The 26794-nt window shown below is 38.1% G+C and overlaps 1 protein-coding gene across 1 annotated transcript; it reads left to right on the top strand.

The window, feature by feature from the left end:
• The first annotated feature begins 23894 nt into the window (after positions 1 to 23894).
• On the top strand, positions 23895 to 26794 carry LOC148843587 (S-adenosylmethionine decarboxylase proenzyme-like). Its single transcript, XM_088956707.1, has 3 exons — positions 23895 to 24291; positions 24828 to 24976; positions 25101 to 26794. The coding sequence occupies exon 3, from the start codon at positions 25299 to 25301 to the stop codon at positions 26469 to 26471; it is 1173 nt and encodes a 390-aa protein (XP_088812833.1). The 5' UTR covers positions 23895 to 24291; positions 24828 to 24976; positions 25101 to 25298; the 3' UTR covers positions 26472 to 26794.

The raw sequence follows: 26794 nt of genomic DNA, 5'->3' as shown, positions 1-26794 counted from the left end.
GTGTACTTTTCATCCTTGACAGAACCTACTTCTACTAAATCTTCTTCTTCATCCAACGGCATCCGTTTGCACACGTCATCATGAGTAGGAAATGCAAGCTTCTCCTGCTGCAAAAAGGGCTGACTGCTGATTCCTCTTGAGTCAAGCTGGTCCCACCTCCTTGACAAGAACCAGCCTTCCATGCAGGATCTGACGGTGCATCCTTGTCTTATACAATCTTTTGTAACAACTTTGATTTTTTACGTAGGTGGCAATAATATCACGGCATCCGAGGTTAGGATCCCTAGATTCTCAACCTATGGCGTGCATTCCACTGGGACCCATGTGAAATGATAACGTACTATCCGTACCATAAACCCATGTGCAAGATCTTGCATCTAGACCCTAAGAAGATCTACATTGTAGACAGTGTAGTGGGGGACTTGTCTAACCCGAACCAGGTCCATCCAAACCCGGATAAATCAAGGTCATCCATGATCCATCCATCAAATACTCAAATGGATCACGTACATAGTTAGGCATGCAATCAGAATGACTCAAGGTGGGTCCCACCAGTCAGGGAAAGAATCGGCTGACCTTTGGGAACCATGTGGCCGTGGAGAATCGGGTGCCAGAATCTTTAGGACGTGACGCAGCCTACCCTAGTAAAAATCTAGGGATAGAGATAGCGCACCTAACCATAAATTCAAATGTTAAATGAAGGTGGCTCCGGGAATTAGGGTTTCAAATTTCTCAACCTCTTAAGGTTGCGTTTGGGTTTGATAGAGAATAAAAGAACTCTTCAAATTAGATTTGTGTTTTTTTTTTTTTAATTTCTCACCCTCCTCTATGGTTATGTTTGATTTAATTTCTCACCCTCATCCTCTAAGAAAGAATGAGGAAGTTGGGGGAATATAAGATGATACTAATTTTAAGTAATGACGTTTTTGTAATTTTTCTTGAATCATTTTATAAACATTGGAATTAGGATGGTCCTCAACCACTCAGTTAATGGAACACCAACCGTGCATTGGGAATGCATTCAGTTAATGATCCCTAAAGAGCCCTCTCTACACGTGCTTCACATTTACATCCAATCCAATCGTGCATTGGGAACATCTCCCATGACAAGTATGAGAAATGTTTTTAATGCATCTGCGAAGATGACTTATGTTCGAGTTGTGTGACTTAGATAATGTTGGAAGCAATGGTGGTACCGGATCTCAAAGTCGGTGTCTGCATATTAGCTGGGGCTCGCTCAAACACCAACGGTACATTGGACCATTTCAATTAACAGTATTTCTACACACGTGCCCCACATGCACATCCAACCGTGCATTGGGAACATCTCCCATTACAAGTACAAGAAATGTTTCCACTGCACCTGTGGAAGTGACTTATGTTTGAGTTGTGTGGCGAGGATAGTATTGGAAGCAATGATGGTACCAGATCTCAAAGTCGTTGTGTGCATATTAGCTAGGGCTCTAAAATGGATCAGGTTAATCCGAGAGTCAGTCGGGTTATGTTGAGTTGAATGTCAGGTTAGGATTAGAGTTGAAAAGCATGAATATTTAAATTTTGGTTGGTTTAGGGTTGAGGCATTAGGAAACCTGACGCAACTCAAATCCAATATGAATGTCATGAACAATTTTAAATTTAAATTAGAAAAACAGAAACTAGAGGAAAAGTTCTCAAGTAAGAATATCTTTTTAAAAGTAAAAAATAAGTGAAGAAACTAGATTGACATAAACCCTAGCCAGTATTACCTTTGGCTTAGGCTGGACGGGATAGGAATTCTAAAAGGGATAGGATAAAAAAATAAATTCATTAGATGGAATCTAGGAGCAGTTTCAATAGATGATAAAATGAAGAAAGTAGACTGAGATGGTTGGTGAGAAAACTTTGGATATTGGGCACATTAAACCTTAGGCATGAGACGGATAGCATGGGTGCTGGATAAAAGAGTAATTGCCCTCAATATTATTTTCACCAAAAGACAAGTAGGGGCATGAAGGGATTGATGTGTCATGTGAAAGAAGCACCCCAGCATCACAAGATACTGGCCTCCAACAGCCAAAGTTTTCTCATTTGGTTGCATATCTTGGTGGAGTTCGGCTTCAATCAGGGCAAAGCCCATTTGAGCAGGTTTTACTGCCTTGCATTGAGAATATTTTTGGACTTGTGTTGGGAAAATATTCCAATCCATAGTTACAGTTAGAACGGTGTGGGCACACATTTGCCCTGATAGAAGTAGATATCATCTTGGTGGAGAATATCTCTGTACTTGTGTTGGGGAAATATTCCAATCCAAACTTACAGTTAGAATGGTGCGGGCACACATTTGCCCTGATAGAAGTAGATCTCATCTTGGTGGAGAATATCTCTATGCTTTTGTTGGGAAAATATTCCAATCCAAAGTTACAGTTAGAACGGTATAGGCACACATTTGCCCTGATAGAAGTAGATCTCAAAAAAAAAAGTTAATTTTCCTTTAAAAAAATATAATAGACCCAAAACTTCCCAAGCCATTTTCTCTCAAACCCTACTTCTTTTGCACCCTATCTCATTAGAAGTGATTTGTTGCAAGTTGAAAGGATTAGAAGTAGGGATTAACCAAAAGGGATATGAATCGAAATAGTAAAAAATAATATAAGTAGTAATAATTTAACAATAGATATAGCATTAGAATGACAAATAATATAAATATAACCAACCTCATATGGTTCGATTAAGGCTTGGATGATAAAAGATAATTGAATTTGGATTGACTGCGAAGTTGAAGTTGACCTAAGTTGACCTCAACCTAACCAACCGGGGCCCAACTTAATTACACCCCTATCACACAATATATCACGTAAAATAGGACCTCAATAATGAAACAATCAATTAATTGATTAATTTGATTTGGACTTATCTTTATACACTTCTACAAGTCAAAGACATAAATATATGGGAAGGGATCCTCACATGAGAGGAGATTTTAGCCCGTGGAGTAGTGTCAGGTGGGATGTATATATATATATATATATATGAGGTATGGGCCTCAAGTGGATTCTAATGTTATGAAAGACAAGTACTTCTCATGGAAGGGACCCACTTTGAATAAAGATCTAAGAAAACACTTGTCCAAATATCTTGTAACCATCATTACAGGTGTCACTTTAAGACCGCCTGTATGTTTGGATCTGATTTCATTGTGATCAAGCATATAAATTTATCATTGTTTACATTAGGACCATTATTATTTTTAGTTCTAACCCAAATCTCAAGATCATTGGTTTGTGATTAGTAAATAGTAATTACATGAGAAGCATGTAAGCAATGTTACAAGAAAGGAAAGGAAAGGTTTAAAATATCATATCGTATCAATCGATACGTATCGAATTTAATTGTTCATCTATATCAAGACTGATATGGGCCAGTATGGGTTTGATCAGCCAATGTATTCCATGTATGAATAGACATGTAGTATGTATTAACCAATACAATTCGAATTTTAATCTCCCTATCTTTTTTGCTTTTAAACTCAAATTTAATTTTCTTCTCTTCTCTCTCTCAATCATTTATTTTTATTTAGAATCCGTTTGATATGTCATTTTGCGTGGTCTTTGGCTGTTTACAAGTTGGGACAACTGATTTTCGGTCTATTTCTGTTTGACTCATGGAAGATTTAGCTGTCAAAAGACGTTGCATCGAAAAGACGCGAAAAGCCCATTTCGGGCTAATTTCGAGAAGCTTCATTTGAATCTTCCCGCATCTTTTGCGTTTTAATTTCGCACGGAAAGACACGGGCAGATGCACGGGAAGATGCATGTCTATCAAACTGTCTTCGGACAGCCCAAATCTTATGTCAAAAGCTCAATGCATCTTTTGACAATCAGAGCTACAAGAAGATCTTCTCAAAAAGACGCGCCAAACAGACCCTAAGCCTTTGAATTTGAGACATCATTAAATGCTAATTTAAGTCACTCCATTAAAGGCAATATTCACATTTGAAGTTGAATTTAACACACTATTGAAATAACTTGTTAAAAACCATATCAAGGTAGGAAGTTTTGTATTACCAAAAAAAAAGGGAAATTGTCATAAACTCACCATGAGTTTTCACTATTTCTCTTAAACTCACCACAACTCTTCAAAATGTCTAAAACTCACCATGTGACTAACTTGGCGCTAAAGAGGCTAACGGCTGTTAATATATTACCATTTTAACCATCATAAAAATATATAAAATATATACATATATTTTAATTTTTAGACATAAAAAAGGAAAAAGTTCAAAACTATTTTCAAATTATAGAATCTATAGAAATTGGAAAAAATCAGAAAATAAAAATTGTAGAAAAACACAAAATTATAGAAAAAAGACAGAAATTGCAAATAAATAACAAAAAATACAGGAAATTTTAAAGATGGTAGAAAATGGAAAAATGTAAAAAACTATAAATTATAAAAAATTAGAAATTATAACAAAACACTAAAAAAGGTAAAAGAAAAAGAAAATTGAAAAATGAAAAAGACACTTTTTCCTCTAACTCACCATTCAAGGGTGATTTGGTCATAAAAATTGTTACTTATGCTGACGTAGACACTTATGTTAAGAAACATTAACGGTGCGCTAACAGAATGTGAGTTTTGGAAAGTAAAAACTTATTGACACTGTGAGTTTTATACGTTTTGCAAAGTTGTGGTGAGTTTAAGAGAAATGTTGAAAACTCATGGTGAGTTTTAGGCAATTTCCCCCAAGAAAAAGGTAGGAAGTTTTGAATCTTCTCGCAGTGGATGTTTCTCATTAAATGCTAAAATTTGATTATTATATATTAATAAATATTAACATAAATTATATCTATTTCCTATAATTTAAGATATATATTAACTAAGAAGATTGAGGGGATAGACTAGCTAGCCCACGTGCTCAAACAAACACATGAGACAAATGTTCCATAAAAGTGCTTTCGTATAAGTACTTTTATAAAAGTACTTCCATAGAAGTTATTTTATAAAAGTACTTTTGTATAAGTGCTTTTGTACTTTTATAGAAGTGCTTTCATAGAAGTGTTTTTATAAAAGTATTTTTGTTAAAGTACTTTCGTAGAAGTGCTTTTATAAAAGTACTTCAATAAAAGTGTTTTCGTAAACGTGCTTTTATGAATGTACTTCCATAAAAGTGCTTTCGTAAAAGTACTTCATGCTTTTGTAAAAGTACTTCCATAAAAGTGTTATTTATAAAAGTGCTTCCATAAAAGTTCTTTTGTTAAAGTGATTTCATAAAAGTGCTTTTATGTGAAAAAAAAATGCTTTCGTAGAAGTGCTTTTATAAAACTATTTCTGTGAAAGTGTTTTCATAAAAGTACTTTTATAAAAGTGCTTTCGTAAAAGTATTTTTGTAAAAGTGTTTTCACAAAAGTACTTTTCATAAGATTACTTTTGTAAAAGTGCTTTCATAAAAGTGATTTTATGTTGGCTTTAGTTTTGATCACTTTCAAATTGGACAAGGATTTGGCCTCATGACCGGATTATTGGAAATTTGGTTTAGGTTCAATTCAAACCAATAAGAATATGAACCAATTTATTTTGCACTGGCCTAATCCAATAATTATAGTGGACTGTCCAAAACCGGTCAATTAACACCCCTATTCGTGAATTCATCTTATATTATAGTTTCTAGATTTGTTTTACCCAATAATGGGGTGTTGGGCAATATTTTTTATTTTGTTTTCCAAAATAAAAATAATTGCAATATGAATACCATCATACTGTTTAATAAATTTGTTTTCTCTAATTTGGTAGTTTTCCTTTTCTTAAATGAAACTATATAAAACTAAGCAATCTTTTTTTTTTTCTTGGGGGTTTGGAGTGTTGAAACAAATGGCCTTAATCCGAGAGGGATGAATTGGGTATGGCTTCAAAACATCCCCCAAAAACTAGATCTAAGCCTTATTTTAGGAATTGAAACTAAGGCCTTATTCATTTGCTAGTATTTAGCCCACACGCACCGGGTGAGGGAGGGGGGGAGTAAGATGTTCAACCGATAAATTGACCATGATATTCAAGTTTGTTTGCGCTATATTAGATCCTTTGGCAATCAAGGATACCAAAGAGTATCAGTTACTCCTGTGAGGTGGGTAAACAACTTACTCGCATCTCGATCAATAAGTGCTCTCTCTCTTTACTTAGGTAACCTGTAATGTAAAAGAACACTAGAATCTCACTTACCCAAACAAGTTTTACTTGAAAAACACTTGCCTAGGTGATAAGTAAAACAAATGGGGTGTAGATGTAATGGAAAGGAAGGCTTTGTGGGTGTGCGTGCACAAGATGAGATTAAAGCAGTTGTACAAAATGATTCAACAAGTAAACTAAGCAACTGCTTCAAAGTAATTATAATAATAATGTAATATAATTATATAAAATGAATGAACAATAAATTCAAATAATTGCAGAAAATAAATGTGAGTAACAATAAATATTGTAGCTAACAAATATGGATAAACAAGAAAGTAAAATTATAGGTGCAAGTATAACCAATGCTCAAGTTATAGCAATTAGTGAGATGTTAGTAATGAAAAGTTAGTGAGATGATTGCAATGAAAAGCAAATAACTGTAGAAACTTAAACAATAACAAGGTAAAACACATAGAAAGTAAAATAGACAGTGCACAAAAGATTTTTATAGAGGTTTTTCCAACCCCAACCTACGTCCTCTCCTCAAGCAACCTTTAAGAGTTCCACTAAATTTAGTCAATCTTCTTGGGGGCCAACAAGATTTTACAAAGAATAGGACTTCTAGGTGCTTACAATACCTTAGACTTATGAGTACTATCTTGTAGATCTTGTGGGTCCGTACCCAATTTGAATTGGTAGATCTTGTAGGTCTCTACCAAACCTTGACTGGTCTTATAAATTCTAATCAAAACCTTTATTGATATTCTAACCTTAAACACCACTTGTTTACAAATGATATCATAAAGGAATGCAAATATAAAGCTAATGCTTCTTATCCAAGTAGATAGATTATATAGAACAAACTACTCAGATGTAATAGACACTTAACACATAATCAGCTCAGTAAAGTGATTCACAATAGCTCAATGAGAAACAAATAAGCCCAAGGGGTGAACTCTTGCAAAGTTTTCTCTCTCAAGCTTTATATCATATACATTGAATGCTTTTGTTTTTATTGTTTAATTTCAAACCAAAACCTCTTCTTTATAGAGGTTGAGAGCAAATTATCGTTTTCTAGACATTAAAAATACTTGAATTTATAATAGGAACTGTTCAAGCCCGTTCCTAACAAGATAGGAGGCATACGAAACATGAATTAGCCATTAAGCCCTATAGTGGTTAAAGAATAACTGTATGGATCAAAATTCAAAGGAATGGCTATTTTGTCTTGTCTTTCAATAAAGGCAATCACCCCATATATATACAATTACATCATGATCAAATTAGCAATTTCCTAAAATCATACCTTCCTAAAACTCTATCCACAATATTAGCAACTTCCTAAATACAATATTAGCAACTTTCTAAATACTATATTAGCAACTTCCTAAATAATATCTTTCTAAATATATACAGTATCTACAATATCTCCATTACTCCCCCTCAAGTTGGAGCATGTAGGTCACATATGCCCAACTTACGAAGAAGAAAATCAAACTGTCATCGCCCAAGAGCCTTGGTCAAAATATCTGCCAACTGATTATAAGTTCGTACATGAGCAGTCTCAATAGTTCGGGCATGCAAGGCATCACGAACAAAGTGACAATCAACCTCTATATGTTTGGTGCGCTCATGAAACACCAGATTAGTCGCAATATACATAGCGGCATGACTATCACAATGCAATTTCATAGGTTTGGGATGTTCCACCCCAAGATCACGAAGGACACTCTTCAACCATTTCAATTCACACGTCGCAGCAGCCAGAGACATGTACTCTGCTTCTACAGATGATCATGAGACGGTATGTTGCTTCTTGGTTTTCCAGGAAACAGGAGACCATCCAAGCATTACAAAATACGCAATCAAAGAACGTCGTGTCAAAGGAAAACTGGCCCAGTCAGAGTCACAATAAGCATATAATATGAGATCACTGTTGACGCTCAACATGATTCCCTGTCCTGGATTTCCTTTTAAGTGTTGGACCACCCGTTGATCTGCCTCCCAATGTTCTTGTCGTAGTTGTTGCATAAATTGAGCCAATATATGCACAAAATAACAAATCTTAGGTCGTGTTATAGTAAGATAAATTAATCTCCCTACCAAATGTTTATATTTTTCTAGGTCATCCAAGAACTTCCCGTCGGCCAGTGCGAGTGATGATTTTGTTCCATGGGCAGATGGGCCGGTTTAGCCCCCAACAGTCCTATTTCAGAAATAATATCTAATGCATATTTTCGTTGGCAGAGATTGATGCCCTCATCTCCTCTGGCGACTTTGATGCCAAGAAAATACTTTAGTGTTCCAAGATCCCCATTGTTTCCTCCCATGACAAAATCGTCCACATACACCAAAACACATAGTGTAGCTCCATTTTTATGGTAAGTGAATAAAGAATAGTCTGAATGTGATTGAGTAAAACCATACGTCTTTAACGTTGTACCTAATTTGGCAAACCAGCTTATGGGTGCCTGTCGCAATCCGTATAGAGATTTGCACAGACGACATACTTTCCCTGAATGTGTAGATGAAAAACAGGGCGACAATCGCATATACACCTCTTCCGCAAGGTCACCATGCAAAAAGGCATTATGCACGTCCATTTGATGAAGCTCCCACTTTCGTGCCGCTGCTACAGCCAAGAACAACCGAACAGTCACCATCTTTGCCACTGGTGCGAAAGTCTCATTATAGTCTATCACGACCTTTTGGTTGTTCCCTAAAATCACCAATCTTGCCTTGTGTCTTTCGATCGTTCCATCTGAATTATACTTGGTCTTGTATACCCATTTGCACCTGATGGCTCACTTCCCGGGGGGCAACGGTTCAAGGGTCCATGTCCCATTGCGCTCGAGAGCTTCAATTTCTTCCTTCATGGCTTGTCTCCAATGTGACTCATGGATTGCTTCTAAAAAATATGTGGTATCTTTCCCTGCAGTTATAGCTGCCAAAAACTGTCTATGTCTCAAAGAAAAGTTAGTACAAGTCACGTAACGTGTAATAGGTAGGACGCACCTGAGGAGTGGTATGATGTGGCATGATCTGCGAGGGGGTCGTTAATGTGTTGCGTTGTGTGGCATATATAGTCCTTCAGCTTCTCAGGAGGACGCCTTTCCCTACATCCTCAACCAAGGTTTTCTCCTTCACTGTTGCTTTCCAATTTCACGTTGCCCTCTCTCTGTTCATTAAGATCTTCACCACTCCCCCTTGCTTTTAGAGTCACATCTTCTTCAGGAATTGATTCATCATTCGAATTTTCTGCACTGTTCGCCTCATGGTCATCAAAGAATTGTGCATCATTATTACAGACAGACGGTTGCTCGGCAACACCAGGGTTAAGGGATTCAGAAACAACAGCTTTATAAGAAAATATATGTTTAGAAAATACAACATCACGAGATACAAAGAACTCATTTGTATCTAAGTCATAGAGTCTCCATCCTTTCTTACCGAAAGGGTACCCAACAAATATGCACCTTCAACTTTGAGAACCAAACTTGTTTTTGTCATGCCCCTGATAATGAGCAAGACATAAACACCCAAAAACACAAATATGTTTGTAAGTTGGTTCCTTCCCAAACAGCAATTCACATGGACTCTTTCCTTCAAGTAAAGAACTTGGAGTGTGGTTAATTAGATACACGGCAATCAACATACATTCACCCCAAAAACTCATCGGTAAATTTGCCTGAAAACGCAAAGCACGTGCAACATTCAGAATGTGTTGATACTTGCGTTCCACCTTGTCGTTTTGCTGAGGTGTCCCTACACAAGATATTTGTTGAATGATGCCATGAATATTACGGTAATTACTCAATGCTACAAATTCCGACCCATTATCACTTCTTATCATCCTAACCTTACTATCGAATTGGATCATTACCATGGCACAAAATTTCACAATATTAGCACTAACTTCACTCTTTTCTACCATTAAATAAATCCACATTGCCCGTGAGTAATCATCAACGATGGTCAGGAAATGTATAGAACCACATGAAGCAGGAGTACTATATGGTCCCCAAACATCACAGTGAATTAAGGCAAAAGGTGCAGAAGCTTTATTAGAAGTTAGAGAAAACACATCACGAGTTTGTTTAGCTCTTAAACAAATATCACACAACAAACTAGGTGTTTCTTGACTAGCAAGTCTATTTTTAATAGTAGGAAGTAAACTAACAACTTGTTTTGAGGGATGTCCCATTCGCTTGTGCCACAACTCATATGAGTCCACCTTTGCCAACTTGCATGCACTTGTCCTTGCCACACAACGCCAAAGATAGACCCCATCACACTTCTCACCCACACCAATCATTGTCCTCGATGTGGGGTCCTACATTACACATAAATTGTCAGAAAATGTGGTTGTACATTTTAATTCATTAATAAATTGAGACACAGATATCAAATTGCAATTCAAGTTGGGAACATATAAAACATGTTTTAAGTTCAATCCTTTCCTAAACTGCACTTCTCCTTGCAACGCCATCATATTCTTTCCGTTAGGGAGTCCAACAGCACGGAGCGATTTCATGCACATTCTTCAATAGCTCCAAATTCCCGGCCTTATTATGAGAACACCCTGAATCAATCAACCACATTTTCTTACCCGTCAATTTTTCTGAAGTGGATTCCTTGTGTGAATTGATCATCGCCATTAATGTTGCCCATTGTTCACCATTAAGTCTGGAAAAACCAGCTTTATCGCTGGTCCATATAACCGCAGCAGTGGTGCTGGTGCCGCAGTTTCCTGGTGTCTGGACAGCATTGGCCACCGCTAAACCAGATCCTCCTTGACCTCTTCTGATTCCCGTGCCTCGACCTCCTCGTCCTCCACGACCACCAGAGTGACCTCATTTGCTTGCAAACCACCAATCTAGGTAGCCTACAAGCTGGAAGCATTCGAGTACCTCATGTCCAGTTTTCCCACAGTGAGAACACGTCTTCTCATCCTTGTTTTGAGATTTGGTTCTTTTTCCAATTTGCACAGCAAATCCTACAGCCTCTGCTTGTTCTTCACGTGCTCGAGCCACCGTTTTGTGTCATTCTTCTTGCACAATTATTGCATATATTCGGTTCAAAGAAGGTAAAGGTTTTGTACTCAATATGTTCGATCTAACAGTACCATAAACTGCAATATCAAGACCCATGAGGAATTGATGAATTTTCTCCATTTCCCGCTCCAACGTCAGCTCGGTCGCCGCTCCACACTTGCATCCACCACACGTGCAATGTGGGTTCTTCACATACCCAGCCAACTCCTCCCACATGGTCTTCATCTTCCCATAATATGAGCATACAGTCATACCTTCTTGTTTGCAATTGGCCAAGTCTCTCTTCAATTGGTGAATCCGCAGATCATTCCCGATGGCGAACCGTTACCGAAGATCTTCCCATAGTTCCTTTGTTGTCTCCATATAGGAGATCGTAGACCGGAGCCCTATTTCTATGGTATTGAATATCCATGCTACCAACATGGAATTCACACTATACCAATCTTCCAATTCGCCGGCATCACCACCCTGATTCTATGGTAAGGACGTATAGCCTTACTATGTTAACTCACCTCGAGAAACCCCCTCGCTTTGGGGACCTAATTCTAATAGTTCGGTAATATAGTAACTTCGGCAAAAAGAAAGAATGACAGTGCACAACACTTAACCAAAAAGGGTATTTCATTACCAATGTTTCATTTACAATCGATTTAATGCAAAGACAAAAAGAAAAAATGAGCTCGCAGGCTCGACACATATCACTTCGGAGGCACACCTCCCTCGCCCAAGACATCAGAAGGAACTTTGGCAGCACTCAGGGCGTCTCCTTCATCTTCGGAGTTTGGGTCGTCATCAACCATGAGAGCCATCTCCGGAGTAACGCACGAGGTGGTTATGGCACGGGTATTGAGTCCGAGGTACGTATGCCTTATCATCCACCTGCTCAACTTGAAACCCCTCTGATACGATCCCACCATCAGGTCATCAAAGCGCTCCGACGTGATGTAGTCTTCGACGGCCTTCACTTTAGTGTCCTCGATGGCTTGGAAGAAGATCTCATACTTTTCCTTGATATCGGCCTTAAGGTATTCCACCTCGTGCCTCAAGACCCCTTTTGAGTTCGCGAGGTGCTTTACAACCAACCTCAAGGCCCCGTTCTCCCTACGAAGCCTCTCCAACTCGCGGTCCATTGCGACCTTCTCCGATGTCAAGGACTCGATCGCATTCTTCTGAGTCTAAGTGTCACCCTCGAGACGATAGATCCGCTCCCGAGCTATCCTCAGCTCAGTTTGTAATGCATGGGAAGCCTCTTCAGTAGCTTGAGCCCGCTTCAGGTTCCTCTCTGATTGAATAGTTAGGGTGTGGATGGAGGAGTTCACCTGCCAAGTAAGAAATAAGTCAACCCAGTGAGAAGAGAATAATAAAGCATAAAAAAAACACCAAGGGAAACAACTTCGACTTACCACCATGGCATGAGACGCAGCGCGTGCACCGATGTGACCTGGAGGAAGGTCAGCCCATTCTGAAACCGCCGCAGGATAGACGATCTTTTTTCTCTTGCGGAGAGCACAACTCAGCATCAGCACACTACCAACCCCCTCCTAGCTCCCCGAGCTGGAGAACACCATCTGAGTATGGGAAGCTTCCGTAGTATTGACATCCCGAGCCTCTGCAACCTCGGGCTCCGCCCCCACCTCCGGATCAGGCCCAACCACCTTGGGCTCACTAGGAGATTCCAGGTTGATGACTGGAGGATGGCTTGGGACTTCGGGCTCCACAGCCCGAGGAGACTCGATGCGAGCCTAAGAAACCTACCCAGACTCAGACTGTCCTGGATAAGCATAGCCTCCATAAGGAAATCTTTGTACTCGAACCTGAGCTAGGCCCAAGACTAGAAGGTTTGCACCATGTCCTTGTCTAACATGACACTGGGTTGTGAATAGCCGCCCTCCAATGGGTGGGGAACGGCCAACCCATAGCACTTTGGACCACAAAGTAGTCCCGCTTCCATGTTGGGACCTTATTTGGAAGCTCATGCAGAAGTTTAAACCCCATGCGGGGAGACAAGTAATAGGCCCGCCTGTGCTCGGGGAGGAAGCTTGCATGCTTCTTAATCGTGAGGAGGGTGGAGAAAATTTCTAAGTCTAGTGGGAGGACATATTCACAATAAAGGGAGATGGTCCCAACAACATTGCGAATGGAGTTCGGGTGGAGTTGACCAACGGTGACACCGAAGTGATTCAAGACCTCGACGATAAGGGAATGAAGAGGAAGGCGCAGCCCGGCGATGAGCTGCTCCCAGAAAATCACGATCTCATATGGACCGTGCTCCCAAGGGAAATCGCCCGTAGGTAAACTATAGGTGTACTCCCCGGGCAGATTGAACTGACGAACAAGAGACCGAAGTCTCTCAAACGTCATAATGGAAGGTCCGAACTTATCTGGCATCCAATCTCGACGAGAAGTGATGCCAGGCTGCTTGAGGTGACCCGAACTGAAGGCCCGACCTCTGGTTCATCCAGAAGGCTGTCAAAAGAAGTAGCCCGAGACGAGGTCCCCACCTCAGGCTCTCCTAGAAGACTATCTAAGCTACCCGAACTAGACATTGAAAGGAAATGAACTGAAAGAAAAGCTAAGGGGACTCACCAAGGAAAAGCTACCAGACTACGAAAAGTGACGCGAGCTCAAAGAACAAGTGCTGAAGGCTATGGCGAGGAAAAAGTGACCAAGACCTTCACTATTTATAGCCGTTATACCCGTGCATCAACGGGTAAGATCAAAGCCATCCAACGGCTCTCTGAAAACCCGGATACACGACCCCCGAGGTGAAATCAGTTTAGCTCAAATTTTTGACACCCGAAAGCTAATAATCATTTGAAGTCCGCGCATGAGCTGTACGTGACCCGGGTTGACCCTTGGTCGAGCCGAGCTAACCCTAATCGAGCCAAAGGCATAGGCGGGTCAGGCCGTAGGATCACCGAGTTGGACGAAGCGCGCCACGAGGCAAATCCACCCACCATCTTGTAAACTCCCCCACGCAGGGTCAGGACCCCGGGCACGGGGAGTGGGGGGCAATTGATGGAAGGAGATTTGACCCAACCCCTTGGCCGCGCGACACGTGGAGGCAACCAGGTATGAACCAAACATATTTTAACCATTAGTCTTTAAGATTGATTCAACCAAATTTGGTCTTGTTGAACTCAATATATTGTGTATCTCAAGTAAATGATTACATCAACTTAAACTCATCGACTTGATGCTTTCTTCCTCCTTGTTGAGTTATTGTAGCAAGACTTCATGGTTTTTTTTTTTCCTTGTTCTTTCTAGCTTTTTCTTCCTTAGAGCTCCATTCTTCTTTTGGAGAGTGACGATGATGATGTTCAATTGCCCACAAGTAAATCTCCCACTTTCTTCATCATGACATGTTTAACAATATTATAGCTCGAAGAATCTTACTTAAGTTAACTATAGCATTAACTATAACATTAGTCTTTTAATGAATTTGTTATCATCAAAACACATAAACATGGGGATGTGGGAAATGATGTGATAGAACTAGTATATTTAAAAGCATTTTCATTACAAAGCCATATGATTCAATGTGGATCCAAATCCTAAAGGGGAATAAGGCTATTGATTATTTACCAAGAAAATATAGAATTGATAATTAATTGGATTATGATAATTTAGTATCATAAATATTTGGTAGAAAAGCAATTAAGAATGACTTATTCAAAACTTAAACCAATAATTTTCTACGAGGCTCAATTTGATTGCAATATGAATTTACTTTTGCTGAATGTAAATTGTGGTTTACTTTTGCTTCATATTTGACTTTGTTTTATTTATTTGTGACAAACGAAATAGGCAATGATGTAGTATCCACCTTATGTGAAAGAAAATGAAGTTAAGAGGGTTATTTGTTTGACAGTGGGGTAGGAAGCAAGTGAATGAGTTCCCCATTTTATATGAGAAAGAAATGAGATAGGAAGAAGGTGGTGGTAACTTTGGATTAGTTTTTGGTATGCAAAATTTGCACTACTAGGGAGGCCAGGCAAATTAATGAAACAAAAGGCTCAGTTTGGAAGGAGTACAAATACAAATGTGTAGAATGCAAATCCTTGTATTTTGTATGTATTTATATTGTACATAATGTATTTGTACTCTTTCCAAAATAAACAAAGGGCTGTGTTTGGTTGCAGTGCAAATTTATTTGTACTGATGCAAAACTATGGTGGTGCAAATGATTTGGATGCAAATTCTGATTTATTCTTGTTTCAAATTTTACTTTACTTCATTTAACTATAGTATAAATGATGTAAAGTAAGACCTGTAGCAATGAAGCAAAACCCAAAACAAAATTAAACCAAAATTTGCATTCTTTTCATTTGCACTCCCATGCATTTGTGCTAGTGCAAATAAGATTGCACTGCAACCAAAGACAGCATTAATTACAATGGGCCCATTTGGCAAGTCATTTTGGGAAGATCTCTGGTAGCTTTGACAGTCAAAAGATGCATTAAGATTTTGCATGAAGATCTAAGCAGCCCGAAGATAGTTTGGCAAATACACGTCTTTTCGTGCATCTTTCTGTCTTTTTGCATGAAAATAAAATGTCAAAGATACGAAAATTTTCATTTGGAACTTCCCGAAATCAATCCAAAATGGGCTTCTCGTGTCTTTTCAGTGCTCCGGCTTTTGGTGGCTAGATCTTCCATGAACCAAATGGGAATAGATCGAAAATTAGTCTGTCCAGCTTGTAAAGAGTCAAAAGGCCACATGAAAAGATGTACCAAACGACCCCAATATAAATGAAGTAAAATAAAACCTAAAGTAGATTAAAGTAAAATCCAAAGCAAAATTAAACCAGAATTTGCACTCAATTCATTTGCACTTTCATGCATCTGTACTAGTGTAAAAAAAATTGAACTTCAATGAAATAAAGCTAAAAGTACAAATTTTGCATCAGATAGGGGTGCAAATCACTACTAATTTTAGGATGTCAAATTGCATTGGACAAAAATTTGCATTTGATTCATATTTGCATTGCAAACAAAAGCAACCTTGAACTCTTACATCATTTGCACCTTTTGTTTCATTGCACTAATGGGCAATGCACCACTTTCCTCCCACCTTCATTCTCTCTCCTATAATGCGGACCTCATAAATTTCTTATTATTATATAACACATTTTATAGGGGAGTCAAAGGGATGGGGACATAATAGAGAGCATATGAGGTCCACTAACATTACTATGGAGAGACATAATAGAGAACCGGTGCCTCTCATAAGGGATACTGAGTGATATTTGAGCAATTGGGTCATTAATTAGGACCCATCAATAAGCAATTACTCAGCTTATTTATAATGTGGTTTTGAATCCAGTACAATGGAAATTGTATATGGATATATTATTGAGAAATGCATGCAAGCAGTCAAAATTGTACCGGGTTAAACATCCGACCATCGACAGCCTGGATTCAATCTTAAAAGTTTTGTCCAATTGAATGGCCTGCATTACATAATTAATAAATTCTACTAAGTTGATGATAAAGTGCCAATCTCTACCATTTTCATTTGGTATGTTGCATGGTACTTTTGTTTATGTTCAGACGTGAAATGGAAAACAAAACAATTCTTTATGTGGGACAAGACAAACAGACAACATAACATGCAAAAGAAAAGAAGCAAAAACTTTCACCACCCAAACTATAACAAAGCCACCCCGTGTCTACATTTGAGAAAGAAAAAACTACTTTACCATTGGTGAAGTTACCACATTGTCCCCACCTATAGAAATGTGATTTGACAAAAAGTATCAAACTGTCTTTCTTGTGACACTATAAAAAAAAAAAAAAAAGTGTATTCAATTAAAAGCACATTCAAAATTTCTATAAGATATGCATATTAAATTAACGAAGAAAAAAAGATTATCCTGTTTATAATGATAAAATCAAGAAACATACTAAATATATAATTTTTTCCCAACTAGGCATATAAGAGAACAAATTTATTGAGAGAGATTACAAATAATGGGATTTGTAATTTTGGAGAAAAAACTTAAATCTACCCTGAGATTTCAAAAAAAAATATGAAAATTTTTGTGAGTTTTATCATAATCATTAAGACTGCGTTTGGAAACGATGCAAATAAGTGTGAATGCAAATATATAGAGTGTAAATTGGTTCATATATATTGTATTGTTGGGTTAATTTTGCATTGACAAATTTATCTTCTTACCAAACAGATTTTTAGCTGTAATGGATGCAAATATAAATTTCAATAAAGCATACGGTTTTTTTTTTTTTATCAAAAGCCCACTTGAATGCAAATTTACTTCTTTTTTATTGATGTACTTTTACATCTTATTATTATCAATGTAAATATGCATCCGTCTATCATTTGTCAGTGTATAAATGTAATATTGCCAAATTCAGTCAAAAGTGAACCAGAGTGCAAATTTACCCTGAACCAGAATTTACACTCCATTGCATCATTTCCAAACGCAGCCTAAACATCACCCATAAAAGCAATCTGTGCTTAATTTTGATAGAATGGGGAGAAATACTTAGGACACTCTTATTTAGGTTAAGTTAATAAGTTTTTAGATAATTGAATTTGATACCAAAATTGTCCCTTTGTACAAAGAGGGATTGAAATTTACTCTTTGCAACGGTAGACAATCTTCCACAAGAGGAAAAACCGCAGTACTTCCACCAGTGTAGTCATGATACTGTCATTCTTCTTTATATTGAGAAGAAATCGAATTATTGATTGAAGAAAATGAGTTTGGATCTCTTACCCACAATTTTTTTTGCAAATTTACCCACTGGACACTACATTCAATTCATGTGAAGATATTTCAAAGACACGACATAATGTCTTGTATATAGGGATGTGGGAAGAGTTTGTCCATAGGAGATCTGAAGTCATAGACTTGATAAAACCTTAAATTGATGCTATGTTTAGTTTGAGGGAAAAAATAGGGAAAAGAAAGAAAAATGAGGAAAACATTTACAAACCTTGTATAAATTTCACTACCTTTCCTTTCTCTACCTTTTATTCCTTCAAACCAAACATGGCCAAAGGTAAATCTTAATGGGTATTATGGTCTATTTAATTTTATGTTTAATTAAGTAGAGGCACTGTTGAGCCATTGACAAAAACTTACTGCAATGTGTGATCACATGCTAATGACAAATAATAACAGGCTAATCTTGGGCAGTTTTGTCTTGGCAGATAATAGAGGCGGTTTTAGTGTTTTTAGGGGTGCAACATTGGCCGAGTCCTGAAAGTTGTCATCTGTTAAATTTAGAATGGGCCCAAGCCTATACATGAGCTTAATGTAGTTGAAAATTTTCAATGAGAGCAACCCAATTTGCAACCATAATTCAAAAGCTGATAAGGGATTTATTTAGAAGAATCAAGAACATTGTTAATTTGAGACAAAATCTATGGTGCATCCTATGGGTGAGCATGGGTCGATTCAGTTGGATGAGCATGGGTCAATTCGGTTCGGTTCCATGGCAGAACCTCGAACCTACCTTGTAGGGGTCAGTTACAAGTTTTTGGAACCAGAACCTATCTTATAAAGATCAGTTTCGGGGTTGGTTCTGTCTTTGGCGGTTCCAGGGTCTCCAATGGAACATGTTCTTTGTTTACTCTCCCTCTTAAAAAAATGAAGCATGTCCTTTAAAAAGTTGATTTTCAATAAGGATAATATAATTTAAAACTTATATATTATGTTTATTGATTAAGCTGAGTAACTTAATATGGAGATTATTATAATATATTAACATATAGCTCAAAATTTATCATATTATAATTTAATCTTTATAAACATTACCTCTTACATTATTTATTATATACATTCAAATATTAAAATGAAAATAAATGATCAAATTACTTAAGTAACTCAATGGTAAAGTGAGATCATGGTTTTTATAACAGTGAGTGCTTGAGTTCAAACTTTCACCTTCTTAAAAATATTTTGGAGTTTATTTCAAGGCAAGTTTGATTCCAAGGCTGATTCCACTAAGGCCAACCAAAGCCAGTTCCACCAACGCCAGTTCATCGGGTTAGTTCAGGTAGGGTAAACCCCTAGACCCTAGAACCAACCTGGGTAGGGGTCAAGTCCAAGAATTTGGAGCAGACCCTACTTTGTAACCAATTGGGTAGGGTTGATTCAAGGGCGATTCGAGGTTGGTTCCATTTGATTCTTTAGTTCTAGGTAGAACCTACCCATTTGCTCACCCCTAGTGCATCCTCTTGCACCATGCAGCAAAAGATATGAACCAATGAAATCTCCGTTTCATCATTTTAAAAATACATCTTTTTAAACATGAAAATATACTTTGTGAAACGTAAACCAATAAAAAGTAAGAATTCTTAATTATTAGTTGACATTGAATTTAATGTACAGCTAATATCAGTTAACAAATACATTATAGTTGAACTCTTAATTTTTGATGAATAATTGCCATTAAAAATTAGGGTGTAACTAATTGCTCTGATGTTGTTTTTTATAGCATTATTAAAAATGCAGATGATTAGCAGTTGAGATCATGGTTTTTAAAATCGAACCGGTCAGAGCACCATTTTTCGGTTCAGCGGTTCAACCGTCTAGGTCGAACGGTTCGACCTGTGATGTCATAAATAAATTAAAAAACAAAAAAATACTTATATATAATAAAAAATACTATAGAAATTTAAATAAAATACAAAAAATACACAGAAAAATATAGGAAAACGAACAACATATGAAAAAAACAAAAATATCTAAATGTAAAAATAATAAAATACAAAAAATTAGAGAAAAAATTCCAAAAAAATACAGAAATTTTTCCAAAAAAATATAGAACAAATATGTAAGCAAGAATATGTAATGAGCACCTTTTTTTGAGAAGAAAAAAGCATATCAGTTCAGAAAAAATTATCTGAACATATTTTGAGAAGAAAGCATAAATTTCTTATCAAAACATATTTTGTGAAGAAAAAAAGAAAGAAAATTCAGAAAAATATAGGATGAGACCCTTTTTTTTCATAGGAAATGAAGAATAAGAAGGATAGAAGAAGAAGAATGTGTTGATTTGATAAAATTTAAGATATTCCTTGCTTATCCTAACTAATGAAAGTTTTATCCTAACAAATGAACCAAAAGAATTCAAAAAATCAATTAAATCACAAAAAAAAGAAAAAAATTTATACCTTCAGGGATTCATCGTCGTGGGCTCAGGCAGTCCGCTATTGCAAATTGCCACTGCTGCAAGTCACCGTTGCTGCAAGTTGCTCGTCGTTCTCCACTGCAAGTCGTCCGCTGCTGCAAGTTGCTCATCGTTCGCCACTGCAAGTCGCTCACTGTCCACCGCTGCAAGTCGACCCTGCAAGTGCTTGGATGCACTTTTCACTATTGCAAGTTCGTTGGTTGCCGCCGGTGTGTGTCGTCATCGGATGTCAGAGTTGATGGCCATTGTAGGTGGTAGGGTGTGAGGGTTGAGACTTGAGAGGACTGAGGAGTGAGGAGAGAGCTCGGGAACCCTAAAGGCTAAACCGAATAAGGGATTGGGATTGGGATTCAAAAATCGAATTGATTGGGATATAAATGGCATTTTACTTTTTATTTTTATTTAAAACATTAAAAATAAAAATATTAACCCGCAAACCGCTGCCCGGGTCGAATGGTTTAACGGTCCGACCTCCCAAGTCAACGGTTTTTTTTTTACTTTTCAACGTTTTTTTCAAATTTCCAATTTTTAGTAAAACCAGACCCAAATGGCTGACCAGTTACCGGTTTTTTCAAATTTCCAGTTTTTAGTAAAACCGGACCCAAATGGCTGACCAGTTACCGGTTTTTTTTATCCGACCATCCGGTCCGATCCGGTTTTGAACTTATAGAGCTACAGGCTCTCTGTGGTTTGACAAATGGCCTGTAATGTGACAAATGGCCTGTAAAGTATATATATATATACTTTTTGAATAAAATTATTATAAAATTATTAGATGAATGGAAATAAAATCCTGAAGAAAATAGGACGAATAAACTTGCCTATTAGAGACATATAAATCGAACAGGAAGAAATCAAGTATCCAACATTGTACCCTACTTGCCATTGAAGATAAGATATCTAAACTATGCACACACTTTAGAATCCAGCGTACTTGGGAACATCTCCTGCGGCTGGATGCTATGTAAAAGAGTTTTTGTATCCGAGTTTTTGTGGAACAAGATTACAAAACGGGGCACATGAGAGAGAGGAATTGTAAAGATTGTTATCGAATTGGTAATGACTTAATCACGTAAGGACAAAATTTAATCACAGAATTTTATGTTGATATTGGTGCTGCTTTAAAAAAAAATCGCAAGAAAAGGAAAAAAACAAAGGTAAAAGCAGCACAAAAAACTATGTATCAACTTAAAATTTTGTGATTAGATTTTGATTTAAAGTCAGTCACTACCATGTCATTATTTTTGCAATTTCTCTCTCTACTATATTAGTATATTACTATGCCCTATACCCCATAGGACCACAGCTAGTATTTCTCTTCTTTAAGTATATAGTCGTTAAATAATTTCAATTTTCATTTTTATATGTAGGAAAATACACAATTTAGATGGAAAATTATATTTTCTCTCTTGTTTTGTCTTTTTAAATTTATTATGGAAATGGGTTAGGTCTCAACTGCAACCAATAGGAGAGGTTACCACTTACAATAGATTTCTGCTGGGGACCTTCATATATCACAGAATTAATGGGGGGATACATCTCTGACTTTACTTAGGTCTTTTAAAATCATTGAAAAAAATACCTCATTTAAGAAGTTAAGTTTTATTTGAGTGGGGCAATTGTAAAAAGAAATCAATAAATTTCTTCCCTAATTAGGAGAGCCAAATGATTTCTCTCTTGGGTTGCTTTTGTTGGTCCATTTTTGAATTCCTTTTACATTCAATTTACCGTTTTTTTTTTACTTATTTTATTAACTTTTCTGAAAATCACTCAAATAGCAATTTTTTTCATATAAGGAATCCTCTGGTTCATCTCCCTTTTGGAAAGGTAATGGTCATGCTTTGAGACAAAGTTTCACGTGTACACACAACTCCACCATGGGTAAGGCAAAAGGATAGGTTAGGGAGGGTTTTCTAAATTTTAAGGAAAATTTCAGATTAGTACCCTTTATTTTGGGCCTAGTGTCACTTTGGTCCTTGAACTTTAAAATGGGACAAATTAGTACCCGAACTTTTAAAATGTATCAATCCAGTACCTACCGTTAATCAACTGTTAATTAATCGTTAAGTGGCATTTGAAAAATATATAAATGCCCTTCAAGTGTCATCTAATTTTCTTGATCAACCATCCAAACGTTGATAAAATTAACAGTCCCAAATTCTTGCCTTTTCTATTCAACAATGTTGACATTAAATTAAAAGACTCCAACTTTCTTGAATAGAAGAGGCAATGATTTGGGACTGTTAACTTTTTGTCAATATTTGGATGATTGGTCAAGAAAATTAGATGATACTGGAAGGACATTTGTCTTTTTTAAATGTCACTTAATGGCCAATTAACAGTTGATTAACAACAGATACTAGATCAACACATTTAAAAATTTTAAGTACTGAATTATTGCATTTTAAAATTCGATGATCAAAATGACACTAATCCCAAAGTACAGGATACTAATCGAAAATTTTCCCAGATTATGCCTCTACTGAAACTCTCAACGGATTCCCTTTTCAAAACCTAATCCTCTCCAACCCTACTCTACCCTACTCTCCCCGCATTTGAGGGTGGAGCGAGTATGGTTCATAACCTTGCATTTTGTTATATATAAATACAAGCAAAATAACACCAAAAAACATTAATGCTCCAATTAGAATTGTCAATGGGTTGGGTCCTATCCAATGGACCTGATGGACTCAGACCAATTGGACCGGTTCTGGTTCCAATTAGAATTGTCAATGGGTTGGTTCCTAATAAGCAAAATGGACCTAGAACTTATCCCGATGCATTAATTCTGGTTCTTAATAATTTTTTCCAATTATTTTGGGTAGAAATCAGGTCCACTATGTCCCGAACCAATTTGGACCCGACTCAAGCCTCTCTATATATATAGTATAAAACATAATGAGCCTTTACCTTTCCTTCGTTTCTTCTACAAAAGTCAAAGGAGCTGCCTGAACTATACAACCAGTGAACCATCATATCATTGTCTCAGGAGTCGGACTGGTTTTGGTTGTTCTAAAAGCGGATCAAAACCCGAATAAACCGTACATATACCAAGAAACCCTTTGTCTAAAATTTGTGTTTCATTCTCATGGTATACTTTACAGTATTATCACGTTATCATCTCCAAATGTATCAATTTGAAAATTAAACATGTTTATTACCAAATTGTAGCTTTTTTTATTAAAACCAAATTGTAGCTTATAACTTATAAATAAAACTGCTAAGTGCTTTATCGGGTCCTGATAATGGACTCTTTTTGATTGACCAAACGGGTTGGTCCATTACTCAATAGGAAGTTAGGAACCCAATTTTGTTCATTCCAAATTCCCAATGTTTTCAACGGTGGATGCCCTTTGGACTCTTTCAAAGGTTGAGAAATTGATTCGGTTCCTAGAATTAGGGTGATGACTAAGGAAACTACTAGAGTTCTAGACCCAGCGTGATAGCTAATGCTGGTTTACTCAAATTAGGGTTAGGGTTAAGGAAATCTAGGGTTTATGGAAAGCTTAAGAGTTGGGGAGAGAGAAAGAGGGGGGGAGGGTACTGACTATAAATAGAAGATAGAGAGAGGGGCCAGGGCCCAGTGGCCAAGAGTGGGACCCCTTATACACCGAACCAGACGTGCCATACGACTGAGAAGGGCTCCGCCGCGTGGGCTCGACGACTCATCTCGAATCCCTCATCTCTCGATCTGTTATCTTGAGGCGTCACGCCCTCTCTCCCCCTATAAATAAGCTACTCCGTTCCCTTCTCCGTCTCGTAACACAGCTTCTCGACTTCTTGTTGCTCATTGTTATTGTTTCCCTCTTTCAAAAAGGTCTTCTTTTTCTTCTCCATTTCCATCGATTTATTTGCTTCCTCCTCAACAATCCACCAGGGGCAGTCTTCAAAAGTCCTCGTGCTCCTTTCTGGATTCCTTTTCTTGTAGCGTAAGTTCTGGTTTTTTTATCTCTTTTGTTATTATAAAGCTTGGGTTTATTATCTGGGTTTTTGTTCTTATATGTTCTTGATTCATACAAAGGCATATTCCTTGCAGAGCCTACTTGTAGTGCATTCTTTCCTCTGCATGTTTGATTTCGAGATTCTTTGTTAGCATATTGTTGGGTTTATTATCTTTTGCGTCGCCGATTTCTTCTTCTCTTGATTTTACTTAAGAGGGTTCTGTTGTGGTTCGATTTCTTCCTCGGTCGTTTATTTGTTTACTTATTTATTCTCTTTTCTTTCTTAAACATTGGATTTCTCTTTCTGCGTCTGTTTCTTTTAATTTCTTCGATTTGGGTTTCTTTTCTTTACATGACTGATTCATTACATTCGAATCTTAAGATCGGTTTTTATCTTCGTTCTGCGATTTCATGTAGATAGATTACCTATCATTTCTTGGTTCAACAACGTTTTCAATGGTAAAAATTTCAACTTGCAAATCGTCTCAGCAAACCAATAAATCTGTGCTTTGGTCCCGTTGCAGGAAGCGTGAATGTTTTAATGGAGTCTAAAGGTGGCAAGAAGAAGTCTAGTAGTAGTTCCTTGCAATACGAAGTACCCCTTGGTTACAGCATTGAAGATGTTCGACCTCACGGTGGAATTGAGAAGTTCCGATCTGCTGCATACTCCAACGTAAGATCACCCAAAAGAAAAATGATTGGTTTAATCTGTCATTCCTTTGCTTCTTCATTGTTTTTGATATGTTCTACATGTTTCAATCTTTAATGCTCTGGTTTCTCTTCTTTGATTTTCGCAGTGCGTGAGGAAGCCATCCTGATATACCCTCCAAATGCCTTCTTCGGTAGAGTAGGATTTCAATTAAATTTCTTTTTCAATTCTTGGAATAAGCAAAACTCTCTGGATAGCTGTTCGTTGACAACGGAAGAACGATTCTCAAACTCGTCTCTCCATTACCTCTTCTTCAACTGATATTGAGATCTTCATTGAAGCCACCATGGCCGTTGTACTGGGTGACACCAATACCCAGCCCCCACAATCTTCTGCAATCGGTTTTGAAGGCTTCGAGAAACGGCTCGAGATTACCTTTACGGAAGCACCCGTCTTCGTCGACCCGCAGGGACTCGGCCTCCGAGCTCTGACTCGGGCCCAACTCGACTCCATCCTGGAGCCAGCGAGGTGCACTATTGTAGATCAGCTCTCCAACTCAGAATTCGACTCGTATGTTCTCTCCGAGTCAAGCCTTTTTGTGTACCCTCTCAAGATTATCCTCAAGACCTGCGGGACGACGAAGCTGCTTTTATCAATTCCACCGATTCTCGAACTCGCCAACTCGCTCACGCTCTCGGTGTACTCGGTGAAATATTCCCGCGGGAGCTTTATTTTCCCAAATGCCCAACCTGCCCCTCACACCAGTTTCTCTGAGGAAGTCGCTGTGCTCAATGGTTTCTTCGGCAATCTCCCTTCCGGTGGGCAGGCCTACGTGACCGGCGACCCGGCAGTTCCGAATCGCAACTGGCATGTTTACGCGGCGTCTCAGAAGCCATCGATGTCATCAATGAACGATCAGACGGCCGTTGTTACTCTCGAGATGTGCATGACTGGCTTAGACAGGGAATGCGCATCAGTTTTCTTCAAAAAATCGGAGGACTACACGGCGAAGGAAATGACAAAACTCGCCGGAATATCGGATATTCTCCCGTCGCACGAGATATGCGATTTCGACTTCGACCCCTGCGGGTACTCGATGAATGCAATCGACGGTGGAGCTTATTCTACAATCCACGTCACGCCGGAGGACGGGTTCAGCTATGCGAGCTACGAGGCGATGGGATTGGACCCCGGTTCAGTGGGGCTCGAGCCGCTTCTGAGAAGGGTGCTGAGGTGCTTCAGACCGGCCCAGTTCTCGATTGCAGTGACGCATTTTGGTGGTGGGGCCGAAGAATGGGGAGATGACGTGAGCGTGGAAGGGTACAGGTGCGAGAATGTGGTGAAGCAGGAGATGCCCGGAGGGGGGTGCGTACTGTACCGGTGTTTCACGGGGGCTGAGAAGGGGTGCGTACTGTTTTCGTCCTCTCCGAAATCTATTCTGCATTGCTGGGAAGACGTTGTAGCAGAGGAGGAAATGGAGAGCGTGGTTGCTTGTCACTGCGTTTCTTCTTTAGCCTAGCGAATAGTAGTAGTATTGTGTTTGAGTGGTGTGGTGTCAGCCAGCCAGTTAGCGGCTCTGTTCAGTCGGGTCGGGTCTGATTCTGTTTTTCTTGGAGAGAGAGAGAGAGAGGTGTTTTGTTGTGGTCGTGCATCCTAGTTTTGAACTGAATAAGCTTGGGCCAGTGTTGGCTTAATTTAGAAGCACTGTCTGTTTTTATTATTTTTGTTTGGTCAGAACTCAGAAAGAGAGTGTGGTGTGTCTTCTTGTGCCTGGTGTTTGGTACTGTTTTTGTGTTTTCATAAAGTTAAATATTATGAAATTGGAGTGGTTTATTGTAAAAA

This window comes from Nelumbo lutea, chromosome 8, assembly GCF_056320005.1.
Source record: "Nelumbo lutea isolate HS-2025 chromosome 8, American lotus-T2T, whole genome shotgun sequence".
NCBI classification, from domain to species: domain Eukaryota; kingdom Viridiplantae; phylum Streptophyta; class Magnoliopsida; order Proteales; family Nelumbonaceae; genus Nelumbo; species Nelumbo lutea.
Note: the sequence above shows the minus strand (reverse complement) of the source record. Positions and strands in the feature narration are given on the sequence as shown.